This window comes from Geotrypetes seraphini, chromosome 3, assembly GCF_902459505.1.
Source record: "Geotrypetes seraphini chromosome 3, aGeoSer1.1, whole genome shotgun sequence".
NCBI classification, from domain to species: domain Eukaryota; kingdom Metazoa; phylum Chordata; class Amphibia; order Gymnophiona; family Dermophiidae; genus Geotrypetes; species Geotrypetes seraphini.
Window position 1 is genome coordinate 164426767 of NC_047086.1, and position 14885 is coordinate 164441651.

The window sequence follows — 14885 nt, forward strand, 5'->3', positions numbered from 1 at the left end:
CAAGCTAGTCAGCAGCAACTCCGTGTTTGGACCCAACAAGGTGACTGGAATTCAGCTAGCTTTGCTGGTGCTTTAGTAATTGTGAGAAACGGAAAGCCATTCACAGATGGGGAGTATGCCAAAACATTCATGCTTGATTTTGCCAATGAACTTTTTGACAACTTTTCGGATAAAGACAAGATAATCAAACGAATGAAAAACATGCCTCTGTCATCAAGAATTGTTCACGATCGTACCATCATGATGGCAAATCAAATTGAGGCAACACAAGAGAAGGACATAAATGCAGCACCATTCTTTCTCTCGCTTTGGATGAGTCGACAGACGTAAGCCATTTATTCCAGTTCAGCGTGATTGCAAGGTATGCTTTCGGTGACACACTACATGAGGAAAGTCTTGCTGTTTTGCCTATGAAAGGGACAACAAGAGTAAGGATTTATTCAAGTCTTTCACTGAGCTCGCTAAAGAACAAAATCTACCGATGGATAAATTATTTTGGTGTGTACTGATGGTGCTCCGTGCATGGTGGGGAAAAACAGAGGATTCATAGTGCTTCTTCATGAACATGAAAAGAGACCCATCCTAAGTTTTCACTACATCCTACATCAGGAGGTGCTTTGTGCTCAGATGTGTGGCGAGCAGCTTGGTGAGGTGATGTCATTGGTCATTTGGGTGGTCAACTTTATTGTTGCCCGAGCTTTAAATGATTGCCAGTTTAAAACACTGCTGGATGAAGTTGAGAATAATTATCCTGGTCTGCTTCTGCACAGCAATGTGCGTTGGTTGTCAAGAGGGAAGGTACTCAGCTTGTCTGAGTGAAATCCAGATTTTTCTTGAAATGAAAAACATCGAGCATCCTGAGTTAGCTAACACTGAGTGGCTCCTGAAGTTCTACTATCTCGTGGACATGACTGAACATCTGAATCAGCTCAATGTGAAAATGTAAGACTTTGGAAATACAGTCTTATCCCTTCAACAAGCAGTGTTTGCATTTGAAAACAAGCTAGAACTCTTCATCGCCGACATTGAAACAGGTCATTTACTACACTTTTAAAAACTGGGAGAGTATAAAGATGCATGCACAGCTAGTGAACCTGCTCGACATCTTGATCTTCAGCAGCTAGCGGGCTTCACAGCTAATCTCCTGCAGTCATTCAAAGCGCGCTTTGGAGAATTTTGTGAGCACGCTCGTCTTTTTAAGTTCATCACCCATCCACACTAAACTAAACTAAACTAAATCTTAGGTTTGTATACCGCGCCATCTCCGCAAGCGCAGAGCTCGGCACGGTTTACAGAAGTTAAGAGGAAAGGAACTACAATGAAGGGATAAAGGAGAGGGACTAAGAAGATAGAGAGGGACCGGTTGCTAGAGAACGGGAAGTAATTAGATTTTTGAGAAGAGCCAAGTTTTCAAGTGTTTGCGGAAGGATTGGAAGGAGCTTGAATTTCTGAGCGGGGGTGTGAGGTTGTTCCAGAGTTCTGTGGTTCTAAAGAGGAGGGATGTTCCAAGTTTTCCTGCGCGGGATATACCTTTTATAGAGGGGAAAGACAGTTTCAGTTTTTGTGAGGGTCTAGTGGGGTGTGGGTTTGAGGAGTTCCAAAGGAGTGGGATAACGGGAGGGAGGACGCCATGTAGGATCTTGAAGACTAAGCAGGCACATTTATAGAGGACTCTGGAGTATACTGGGAGCCAGTGAAGCTTGGAGAGGAGTGGGGAGACGTGATCGAACTTGCCTTTTGCGAAAATAAGCTTGGCCGCGGCGTTCTGAATTAGCTGAAGTCTATGGAGGTTTTTCTTAGTTAGGCTTATGTAGATGGAATTACAGTAATCCAGTCTAGAGAGGATGGTAGATTGAACGAGAACGGTGAAGTGAGAATGATGAAAGCAGGATCTCACTCTCCTCAGCATATGAAGTGTGTGCAGTCGCCAGCACCGACCTGAGTTACATCCCCGGTGTCTCCGTCTGAGATTTTGAGCTCCAAGCTGCTGACCTGAAGGCCTCAAGACATGTGAATGAATAAGTTCAAGTCACTGAATGAAGATTTGGAAAGACTTGCACGACAGCAAGCAGAGTTGGCGAGCAAACACAAGTGGGGGAGAAATGAAAAAAACTTTAACCCGCAGACCAGCTGATTGTCAAAACTTGGAACATGCTTCCCGTCACATACCACACACTGCAGCATGTGAGTATTGCTGTACTGACAATGTTTGGCTCTACGTTTGCATGTGAGCAGTCTTTCTCACATCTAAAGAACATTAAGACCAACCTACGATCACGTTTAACGGATGGAAGTCTCAACGCCTGCATGAAACTTAACCTCACCATGTATCAACCAGACTGCAAAGCCATCAACAAAATCATGCAGCACCAGAAGTCGCATTAATGGTAAGAACTACTTTATTCATCATTGGTTAGCAACAGCATAACAACGTTATTAAAAAGAATTCAGAGACTTATTGTACTTTAAAAGTGTTAGTCTTACATAAAATGCACAAATTTACTTGTATTTAGTTTTAAACATATTGTATGGCTCTCACGGAATTACATTTTAAAATATGTCATGTTTATGTCTCTCTCAGCCAAAAAGGTTCCTGACCTAATCCTAAATGGGCTAAGAGGGCCTGCAAAGGAAGTGGAAGTAATGGGACCGTTGGGAAACAGCGATCACAATATGATCAAGTTCAAAATTAAAAGTAGGAATATCGAAGGGAAAAAGAACCATAGCGACAACTTTTAACTTCAAGAAAGGAAACTACAAAGCGATGAGAATAATGGTAAGGAAGAAACTTAGGAACACCTCAAAGAAATGGCAGACTGTAGAGCAAGCCTGGTCTTTATTCAAGGACACGGTGATCGAGGCGCAAAATCTGCATATCCCAAGAATCGGAAAAGGGTACAAAAATAATCGAACAAAAGACCCGGCGTGGATAACCAAAGAAGTGAAGAAAGCAATAGGGGATAAGAAGAATTCATTCAGGAAATGGAAAAAGGACAAAACTGAGGAGAATTGGAAAGAGCACAGGAAGTATCAAAAAGAATATCACCGAGTGGTTAGAAAAGCCAAAAGAGAATATGAAGAAAGGCTAGCCAAGGAAGCACGAAATTTCAAACCGTTCTTCAGTTATGTTAAAGGGAAGCAGCCAGCTAGGGAGGAGGTGGGACCGCTGGATGACGGAGATAGGAAGGGAGTGTTGAAGGAGGAGAAAGAAGTGGCGGAAAGACTAAACATGTTCTTTTCATCTGTATTTACAAAAGAGGACACATCCAACATACCGGAACCTGGGTAAATCTTCAAAGGAGACCAAACAGATAAACTAACATCCATGGAAATAAGCCTTGAAAACATACACAGGCAGCTAGAAAAATTTAAAACTGACAAATCACCGGGCCCGGACGGAATCCACCCAAGGGTTCTGAAAGAACTTAAGGAGGAAATAATGGAACTACTACAGCAAGTTTGCAATCTATCCCTGAAAACAGGAGTGATCCCGGAGGATTGGAAGATAGCTAATGTTACGCCCATCTTTAAAAAGGGATCAAGAAGTGACCCGGGGAACTACAGACTGGTGAGTCTGACCTCGGTTCCGGGGAAAATGGCGGAAGCGCTGATAAGACAGCATCGATGAGCATTTTGAAAGAAATAAACTTCTAATCACAAGCCAACATGGCTTCTGCAAGGGGAGATTGTGTCTAACGAACTTACTGCACTTCTTTGATGGAATTAACAAACGGGTGGACAAAGGGGACCCCATAGACATCGTATATTTAGATTTCCAAAAAGCGTTTGAGAAGGTACCCCATTAACGCCTACTTCGGAAACTGAAGAACCATGGGGTGGAAGGAGACGTACACAGATGGATCAGAAATTGGTTGGTGGGTAGGAAGCAGAGGATAGGAGTGTGACTCAGAAATCTCAGATTAGATTAGCTATTTCAGTTAATAAATTAAAAATAAAATGCTTTTTTCTCCCATTGTTGTCTGGACATTTTAATTTTCTGTGTTGGTTCCAATTTCTCTTTTCTGTTTTCATGTTTCTCCTCTGCTAATTCTCCTTCAAGCGCCTGCTGTCCGTTTGGCTTTTCTCCTCTCTCCTGTGTTCCATTCCCTCACTGCACCTGCCTCTGACATAATGATATTTCCATTCTTTTTTTCCCCCCTTTGCAGTCTCTCTGTCCATTCAAATTTTACCATCTCTTTTCTGCTACCTATCAAATCTCCTAGTCTTAGCTATTAGCTCTCCCATTCTCCATCCTTCCATTCCCTTTCATTTTTAACCTATTTGTACCACTTGTAATCACTATCCTCCTTTCATTCCTCCCCTTTCCCCCAGCCTCTCCCTCATGGGTCCACCAAGTAACATAGTGAGGCAGATTATCACCCAGGGTGGCGGCACCCAGCACTGCTGCGTCATGCTCCCTCGCAGCTTGAGCGGGTGCCCCCCCCCCCGCATTCCTCTTGAAATGTTTGCTGGTGTGATCAACATCTTCATCCTTCTGTGTGCGCCAGCCTTGGCTCCCTTCTGACATCACTTCCTGGTCCTGCAATTAGGAAATGACATCAGAAGGGAGCTGAGGCCATCACGAGCAGCAGGTGGAAGATGCAGCTTATTCCAGCAAATGTTTAAAGAGGTACACGGGAGGCAAAGAGGAGGAGAGGCATTGGCGCCCTCCACAAAGACGGCACCCAGTGTGGTCTGTCTCCCCCCTCCTACTCCCCTTACTACACTACTGGTTCCACCATTCCCAGCATCTACTTCCTTTTTCTCCCCTCCCTGATAGCCTAATATTTCCCTGTTCCTTTCACTCCACCTTCCCCCATGGTCTAACATTTTTTCCTCTCACCCTCACCTGGGACAAACATCTCTTCCTCTGTCCCCTCCACTGCCATATCCAACACTTCTCCCTCTTTCTTCCCTCTCTCCCAGTGTCCACTATCTCTTTCCCCCTCCCTCGCACCCTAAGTCCATCATTTCTCTTCCCCCCCATGCAACATCTCGCCTTCTGCCTCCTCCATTACCATGTCCAATATTTCTCCCTCTCTTACCCCTCTCCTCTCCGTGCAGGAAATCTCTCACTTTCACCCCTTTCCCCGTGCAGCATCTCTCACTTTCCCCGTGCAGCATATCCCTCTCCCTCCTCTCCCCTGTGAAGCATATCTTTCTCTCACCCCTTTCTCTCTGTGCAGCATCTCTCTCTTGCTCCTTCCCCCTAAGCAGCATCTCTCTCCCCCTGTGCAGCATATCTCTTCTCTTTTATGCCCTTCTCCCTCAATCTGTATTTTTCCCTCTCTCTTGCTCTTTTCCCCCATGAAGTATTTTCCTCTCTTGCCTCTTGCTCCCCTAACAAGCATTTTTTCTCTCTCTCTTGCCCCTTGCTCTCCATGCAGCATCTCTCTCTCTCTTTCTCTCTTGCCCATCTATGCTGCTTTTCCTTTCCTCCCCATGTTGAATTCTCCCGCACTTCCCTTCCTAACTCCCATTCCAGCCATTCTGCAGCCTTGCATCTCCCTCCCTCTCTCCACTAACAAGTTTTTCTCCAAAAGGGCTGTGCCAGCCATTTCTATTTGCTGCTTGTGGCTGACTCCCAAGCCTTCCATCTGCTGTGTTCCTTCCAGGTGGAAATAGAAAGTTTGTGTCAGAGAGGGTTGGAACAAGGGAGACAGAAAGCTTTGGGAGGGCAGCAAATAGGAATTGTTGCCGTTTTAAAAAGAACTTGCTACGGAAGGGAGATGCAAGGCTGTGGACCTCCGTTTTCTGGGCTTGAGCCTATGTCACTGGTATGAGGACTCTGTGCTTCCAGACCTCGCACACACTACTCTAAGAGCACGTTCCCCCCTTCCCCCCCCCAAAAAAAAATCAGGGCTTTTTTCAGAATTGGTCCTAACCTAATCCCTGCTCTTGTTCTCCTGCCCTCGCGAGTTAACCTTATGGTTTTAGGCTCACTCACAATATAGAAAATGTCATTTATAGCCTAAAAAATTAGGTTTTATTTCTTGTGTTGTAAATGGTGCACAGTCTGCCAAGGAATGCACACTATTATGACACTGCCCCAGCGATGAAAACAAACATTTTTTAAATGAAAATTCCTGTAAACAACATCGGAAACAAAACAAAAGAAAAAATTAAAATTGGGCTACACTGCCCTAGTATGCAAAGGGAAAATGAAAAAAAAAAAATCCAGATGTGGCTTCTTCCCAATTTCAGTTTTGTTAGATGTTTCAAGAGAACAGAACTTTGAGCTTTAGTACATTGAATATTTTTTCTTTTTTCTCCATGCAATGGGAATTTTCACATAAAGGAACTTTGGATAGAAGACGCCCTGCTGTAGAATGCTTATAGCAAATTAGAAATCTGTGCAATATGGCTTCTTCCTTGGGAATAATCCATATTTTTTGTTGTTGTCTGGCTAAACACAATATTTGGTAAATTAATGATTTAAAAGAGAAAAAAAATTGTAGCTGACCGAGATTAATGTGTAGATTTTAGAAGCCGCACTCTACGGCAGCTGCTGTATAAGGAAACGTGGGAACAAATGAACTCAAGAACTCTAATTAGTAAAACCCAACTATATAGGGCACTACCTCCTATTGTGAAGGCACCCTCTTAATCTGATGTGTTACTCTGCATTCCTAACTATAACCTCTTGTGAATCTGGAAAGGGTCAGTCGGGGTGGGGGGGGGATAGAATTAGCTTTGCGGAAAAGAGAGGGAGGGGGGGCTGTAGTTATTTGATGTTTTCCAGCTCTTGTGCAGGGAAGAATAGGAGTGGTAGGGTGTTGCTCACTGAAGTGTGCTTTTTAATGTTACCCACAGTGGTGTCCATTGTCCTGTCCTGAATTGAGTGATGTCATGTTTCATTTAAAGCTCTTAGCGATGCCGAGGACTCTGGCGCTCTGCAGCCCACGAAAGAGGCAGTGAGAAAGTTGCAAATCAGGTTTCTGCTGCTGCTGAAGCCTTTTGTGTTCAGTTGGATTGGGGGTAGGGGTGGGTGGGAGGGAGGCTGATAGCTAAAGAGCTGACTCATGCAATATTTCTACCAGAAGAGCTGCACAGACAAGTACAAGCTTCTCATTTTACCCGAGTGCCCAGTGAGGTAATCCTGGAACAGCTGAAGGAATGGATAATTTTCATCAATGGTACAATGTCCAGGTAGGTCATGGTTTGCAAGCAGGGAAACTATGTGGGATATAGAGAGGGATCTTGCCTCCTAGCTACACCAGGACCCGGAGACATTCCACAGCAGTGAGAGACTGTCGGTAAGGATATTCCCCTTCAGGAGTTGCTGGGGCATTAAACTTGCCTTTGATATAGAAATCTATTCTGCTGCTATTGTGGTCTGGTAAGATGATGAATTTGACAGATGGCAGGAGGCTAGCTTGTGGTGTTTCGGTTGCTTCTGAAGTTCAGTTATCTGTATCTGACCTGCTGTTCTTGTGTGCTGGGGCTGAACTAACATGGAGAGTTGTAGTGTTTCCTACATGTCTCCAACATATTTCAGTATAATGAATGCACAGTGGAATATTCTTGCTGGGCATTTACATTTGTTTTCTTTTCCAAGCAAATGCATTGTGTAAGGAGAGAGCAATTTTCCCTCTTGGTCTGCCTCAGAATGGGAAAAGGCTGGGATGCATGAAATAAACTGCACGAACAGGTATCTGACACACAATCATAGTTCATGTTAGTTTGCAGATGTCATAAGACTACAAAACAAAGAGCTGGATTCTTTGTTTCATTAAACTATCTGGTGCTTTCTAGTGTGTCCCCCCCCCCTATAACACAACTTTTGGTGTACTGGGCAAGAGTATTGTTCCTTGCTGTGTATTGGGGAAATCCTTTAAAGGGAGATAACTGTATATATGGAAGAATTTTTCCTGGCGAATAAATCGTAATTGATATAGGAAATACAGGAAGTCTGTGACATTGAAGAATATCCTCCTCTTTCCTTAAAATAGTATATGACCTCACATGTATTAGCATTTGTTTGTCTTTGTGATCTCGGTAATTAATGATGCATTTTGGAAGTACTGACTACTTTGTTAATTCTGTGAGCTGTCTCTTGTCATCTTCATGCTTTGGTTCGTTAGCCAACAAAGGTATGGCTGATCTGCATAGAGAAGAAATGTGGGGCTTGTCCCTCTGAGAGACTCATGCTCTTGACTTGCAACTGTTAGGATTTCAGCCTGTGGATCCATGCCACTTTCATAGAAATGTTACGTAGCGATCGTGGTATACTACTTAACTGAAAGCAGAAAACAAAAAAGAACCACAAAAGGTGCACAAGACAACTAAACAAAACTGCAGGCTAATGTACAGGGTACAGGAATTTAATAAAATAACAAAAAATATATATTAAAAATAAGACAAATACAGAAACACCAAAAATACATTCAAAAAAACTGGTCCTAATGTTTATATATGGACCGGACCCGACACGGTTCGTGTTTCGAAGAAACACTTGTTCCTCAGGGGTCCTACAAAAGATGGTATTATGAATGTAACGTACACTGTGCAGATGTCATATATATTGCATGATGCTGTGGTGAACAAAAGATGTGCTATCAATGGTGGTTGAAGAATAGAAATGGAGCCCATGGGAGAAATAAGAAACCAGTGTGATAGAAAGACTGATGAATAGTAATAAATGATACCATATGGAAAAGAGATCTAAAGTGAATAAAATAATAATTATTAAAGAAGACAAGAAGAAAAGCAATAGTGTGAGAAAGTCAAGAAAGATGGAGAAAGGTTGAGACCCAGATAGAGAACAAACGATTATCGGGTAACCCAATTAAAAGACCGGCATGGAGAAATTGTGTGTATGGGTATGAAATGTGCATACCCAATCGTAGGCGGTTAGAATATCAGAAAACCCAGGTGGGGGTGAAAAAAACAAAATCTATACAAGTAAACAAACAGGAAGGTTAAGGATATATTAAGCTCAAATCCAGGTAAAATAGTATAAACATTAATGCAACAGCTCATGTGAAAACAACATATAGAATTCACATATAGAGATATAAACAACACTTGAGCAGTATAACTATAACCTTGCCGGCTGAGCGTGTCTTGTATTGCACATGGAAAAGCATAATTGAAAAACCTATCAATAAGTAAGTGGGCCTAAAATAAAGAGTGAAAACCAGTTTGGACAATATTAAGCCACTAGCCTTATTAAACGTGTCCACTAGTCAAACAGAGTCTGTTTAAAATCATAAAAACCTATGACACGATTTGGGGGAGGGGGTGTGAGAATTGCATAGTAACCTGTAATCTGGAGATCCCTCAGAAGATCTGCGTTGGACAACAGCTTAGGTTGCACATAAACGCCAGCAATCTCACAAGCTTGTTCTGAGTGATCTCGTCTACCACATGCCATCGTTATCATACCTAGTATCTAAATGCTTAGAAATTAGGGTAAGTCAGATATGACAGCAGCGGCACTGGGGGATCCTTCAAATAAAGCAAGTTTATTGCAAAACATGTTGGATCCATAACTCCCAGGTCAAATCAAAGCTGAGATGAATTTAAGTTAAGTATGAAATCCATCGTTTCAATATTTACATAAACCTGTGAGACCATCTGGAGTGAGAACGTTATCATTATCGTACCTTGCATGTTTTAACTTGAAAGTGAATCTGTCAGCATGATTATAAAGTCAGACTCATTTTCAAATTAAGTGCAGGTAAATTGACTTCAGAGTACAATCTGCTTGAAGTTAAATCACATAAAGGAAACCTAGGATCCATCTAGTCTGACCAAGTTATTTCCTAATTCCATGCTTCCAATTCTTCTCTGGTTCAACCTCGTAACTAGAAATGTGTTTGTTTTTTAATTAAAAAATATGTCAACCGCTTATTCCTAAGTGACATTACAAAAGTAATATACATAAAGTAAAAGAAACACAACTTATACATATATCTTAAAATACAAATGAATTGTTACATCTTAAAACCAAGATTTCATAGATCTTCACAGAATCATTCATCTTAAAACCAGCATTAAACAACGTATCATTTATTGAAAAGCTTCTAAAAATAGTGTAGTTTTAAGTATTTTTTAAAAACATCTGAATATCAGATAGAGCCCTCAGTGGTCCAGTTAATTTGTTCCACAGTGTCACAATGCCTTGAATGCTATTAGCCCCTCCCCCCCCCATCTGCTCCTGATTGCTACAGTTGCCCAAAATACTATAATCTTACCTTTATATTTCAGTAAATTGAAGAAATGTTTTCTGAAGTGACTCCTGATGTCTCAAGCTGCCACATTTTTTTGTTCTAAAGCTTCCTTTTTAATAAAAAGTTAAGAACATAAGAATTGCCATACTGGGTCAGACCATCTACTTCAATATCCTGTTCCCAGCAATGGTTAATGCAGGATAAAAAAAAAAAAAAACAAAAACAAACCAATCCAAACAAAATAGCAAGATCCAGGTACAGCATATTTTTCTGTCCTGGCGGGCTCACAATAAATTAAAAAAATAAAAAAAATTCCTTCACTCCACCTAGAGGTCTATTAAGAAGTTCATTAAAAAAAAATTTAGTGCCATGAACATAGTTCTGAACCTATCACAGAGCCTTGAATCACTTGCCATCACTGGAGGATTAAAGGGGTGACTTCCCTTAATCCTCCAGTGCTCAGTTGGCAACAGTAGGATCCACAAGGCATAGTGCATTTTACTTTTCATCAACATACACCTGGAACAACCTCCCCTACCTATTCGCAGTGACCTCTCCTTTAAAAGTTTCAAGATCTGAAAACTATAGGGTTACCATATTTTTCTCCAGGAAACCCCAGACACCGCCTCCAGCCCTGCCCAATTTATTTATTTCAATCTATTTCCCGCCCTCCCAGAAAGCTCAGGGCGGGTAACAGAAGAACAAACACAGATTCTGAGAATCAGCCAACAGAAAAACCGGGAAGGTAACAGAATAACAGGGGGACCTAGGTACAATATTAAAGGCTAACAATTTATCATCAAGGAACAGTGCATATGCATAGGATCTAGGTACAAAGTGAAGCTAACATTATCATGTACAGAGGGGAATCAGGTGGAGCAAGGGCATACATAGTTTAGGGGGCGGAGACTCTGGAAACAGAGAGCATAGCAGGGCACAGACTGAAAAGCATATTGGAGGTAAATAGAGAGGGGAGATCATTTCAATAAATGTCTTTCCTGGGTTATGAATGTTCTTGTATGGATATGTTGTTGAGTGCCGTAAATTATGGCTGATATGAAGGAACCGCTGTATTGTTTGTATAACATGTGTTGTATGTTTCTAATTTTTATATGATTGCTCTTTTTGTAAAACCGCCTAGGTATAGGCAGTTAAGAAATCTTGTAAATAAATAAATAAATAGTGTAGTCTTGTTCATATATCTCTTCTTATTGCTTGAAGACTTCATTGTCCTGGTTCCTCATAACTAATTTCAGGTCCGGAGAAGTTAACAGTTTGGAAAGTCCAGGGATCTGAGTTGTGTGGGCAAATGAATCCAAAGCTTAGGGATGAAGTGGCTTTAGGAGCATTTATGTGCAGTTTCCAGTTGAAGGGCTCTTCCTGGGAGAATGCAGAGTCGTTTCTCTGTTTCAGAGCAGAGGGAGCGGTTGGGAATGTAGGGGTGCATTTTGGCAGCTACGTAGTAAGGTGCCTTGGGGGTGGAGGTTTTTATGGGCTAATACGAGGCCCTTAAAGGCACAGTGCTTGTTGATAGGTAGCCAGTGCACTGCACATAGTGCAGGTAAGACAGCCTCCAGCCACGCCCAGTTCTACCGCCAACAAACGCCCCATTACACCCCAAGCCCCATCCCCACAAAGCCTCCTCTCTTCTTCCAGACAAGCTCCAGTCGCGTCTGGAGGGCATGCAACATGTGCAGATATGTGTGATGTCATCCGCGCATGCTTAGAGGCCCTCCAGATGTGGCCGGAGCTCGTTGGGGCTTTCCATAACCTGGACAAATGTAGAGTTTGGGAAAGTCTGTCCGGGAGCTCAGACAGTCCTATAAAAAGAGGACATGTCCAGGTTTTCCCGCATGTCTGGTAACCCTAGAAAACTTGGTTATGTAGGTAGGCATATGACAGTGAAGAAACTGACTAGGGTCACACATTGTTACTAACCCTGTCCGTTTCCCTCCAACCCCCTCCCCCCCAGCCTTTCCCTCTCTTCCATTTACATTTGCCATCCTTTTTTCTTTCATCATACAGTCACTTCCCTGTGAGCAGGTACTGCTGTCCTATCATAAATAGAATTCCTTTCCTGGTTCTAAATTTTAAATTTGTACATCACTCTGCTCTGTCAGAGCAGTATAGAAAGTTCTAATGAAACTGTAAACCCTTCTGTAGCCTGGATATGCCGAGTGGTTGTTGTTAGGTGCTATCAACTCATGTTCGAGTCCTAGTGACTTGAATTGAGGATCTAAAATGAAATCGGTTTTGTGCTAGTCCAGAAAGGTCTTCCAGCGTCATCCCCATGGTTGTTTTCAACAAGTCCAGCCATCTGGTTATGCTGGGTCTAAATACCATTGTCCATCTTTTTTGACATAAACATCCCTTCTCCTTCTGAAATTGGAGTTGAATGTGCATATTTTGACACCCCCCCCCCTCTCATCCCACCTGAAGCAAGCCCAGACTTCGTCCCCTTGTCATAAGGATGTAATACAGTTTTATAAAATTGGGTTTGGATATTCTTATGTAACATAGGCACATTTGCCCCCAGTAGCACAGCAAGGGTGAGAGGCACCCAGGGCGGTGGTGCCCCTCCCCCGGCCTTGTCTTGCTCCTTCCCCAATCCCCTCTGCTCCACGCACGGCCCCCCCTTCCCCTATACCTCTAGTTCATCACCGTGAGCAGCAAGAAGTTCAAAGTGCTCCTCATGACCCCATTGGTTTTCCCTCTGATGTCACTTCCTATGAGTGGCACCCGGAAATGATGTCAGCGGGAGAGATGACGCGGTCACGAGGAGCAAGTTGAAATTGTTGCTTGCAGTGGGAAACAGCTAGAGGTACGGGGGAAGGGAATGGGCACGTGCACATGTGGCCAGGGAAGGAGTGGGAAGAGGAGGGGTGCCGGTGCCCCCCCACCATAATGGCACCAGGGCGGACCGCTTTCCCCTTATTTTACTCCACTGTTTGCACCTCCTAAACCAATTCACCCCCCAAACAACTGGCAACAACCAGTTGCAATTTTATTTAAAATTATTAACATCAAACTAATACCCTTTTATTCATAGTAACATAGTAGATGATGGCAGATAAAGACCTGTGTAGTCCATCCAGTCTGCCCAACAATCGCATTCATTCTCAAGGCAATGTTAAAAGCAACAAACCAGTAATTATTAATTTAATTTGCTAAGTTCCAGTATAAGATGTCTTCACTTCCCCCCTCTCCCCCCAAGATAGGTAAAACCTGTACTCAGACAATTTGAATGTGGTATAAAATACGCATAATTGCTCCTGATCCTTCTTGTCACATATGGTACGGAGTCCATAGAAGTCTGTCCTGCATTGGTTATACAGCCCCACTGCTGAAGTTGCCGTCAAAGCTAACTCCAGCCCCTCCTAAACCATCTTGCCATATACGGGACACAGACCGTAGAAGTTCATCTGGCATCCTCTTTACTTCCCCTCTGCTGGGGCTTCCATTTAAGCACGATTCCTGCGCATTATTACAAGTTATAGTTTTTGATCTGTTGAATTTTGTGTCTATACTATCCTCTTTTCTATTTAGGGATCCTTTGTGTCTATCCCACGCATTTTTTAATTCCGTCACTATTTTTGCCTCCACCACTTCTACAGGGAGGGCATTCCAGGCATTCATCACCCTCTTCGTAAAGAAGCATTTCCTGATGTTACTCCTAAATCTACCACCCCGCAACCTCATATTATGACCTCTAGTTTTACTGTTTCTCTGGTTTATTGATAGATTAATACCCTTCAAGTATTTAAACATCTGTATCATATCTCATCTATCCCTTCTTTCCTCCAGAGTAAATATATTCATGTATTCAAGCCTCTTCTCATACATCTCTCGGTGCAATCTTGATATCGTTTTCGTTACTTTCCTCTAGATCACTTCAAGTTTTCTTACATCCTTATCAAGATACGGCCTCCAGAACTGAACACTATATTCCAAATAGGGCCTCACTACTTCTCTTTTTCTCTCTAAGCAGCCCAACATCCTTCTGGTTACTGCCACCATTTTGTCACATTGTTTGCAGCATATTAGATTCTCACCCCCAAGCATATACAGCTCCTTTGGGTTTTTACTCCCCAAGTGCTTCACTCAGCACTTGTTTGCAGTAAATTTTAACTGCCAGACCATTCTTCCAACATTTAGAGATCTCTTCTCATGTTTTCTATTCCCTTTGGCAGGACTACTCTGTTGCTAATCTTCATGTCATCTGCAAAAAGACAAACGTTTCCTTCTAATCCTTCAGAAATATCACTCACAAATATAATGAACAGAATGGTCTCCCATACCAATCCCTGAGGCATGCCAGTACTCACCTTTCCTCTGAACAAATTCTATTCACCATCACGCTCTATCATCTATCCGTCAACCATTTTCTTATCCAGGTCACCACTTTGGGCCCTAACTTCAGCCCATTAAGTTTATTGATAAGCCTCCTATGAGGAACTATGTCAAAGGCTTTGCTGAAATCCTGTTAGACTACATCTAGCACACATCCTCTATCCAGTTCTCTGGTCACCCAGTCAAAGAAGTCAATCAGATTCATTTAGCATGATTTTCCCTTGGTGAAACCATCTTATCTCAGATCTTGCAACCTGTTAGATTCCAAGTAGTTCACTATTCTTTCCTTCAGCAGAGCTTCCATTATATCTTTCCAGCCACCAAAGCGAGGCTTACCGGCCTGTAGTTTCTGACTTCTTC

At 42.5% G+C, this 14885-nt stretch overlaps 1 protein-coding gene across 10 annotated transcripts in view; it reads left to right on the plus strand.

Moving 5' to 3' along the window:
* Nucleotides 1-14885, plus strand: part of PLEKHG1 (pleckstrin homology and RhoGEF domain containing G1) — a 298003-nt gene that overhangs the window by 136083 nt on the left and 147035 nt on the right. The window contains exon 1 of one of the 10 annotated variants that reach the window (XM_033937876.1): nucleotides 7126-7149. The exons of the other annotated variants lie outside the window; for them this stretch is intronic. Coding sequence (XP_033793767.1) covers nucleotides 7134-7149 — 16 coding nt within the window. The 5' untranslated portion in view covers nucleotides 7126-7133. Of the gene's footprint in view, nucleotides 1-7125; nucleotides 7150-14885 lie in introns of those variants that run through there. 10 annotated transcript variants of the gene reach the window in all.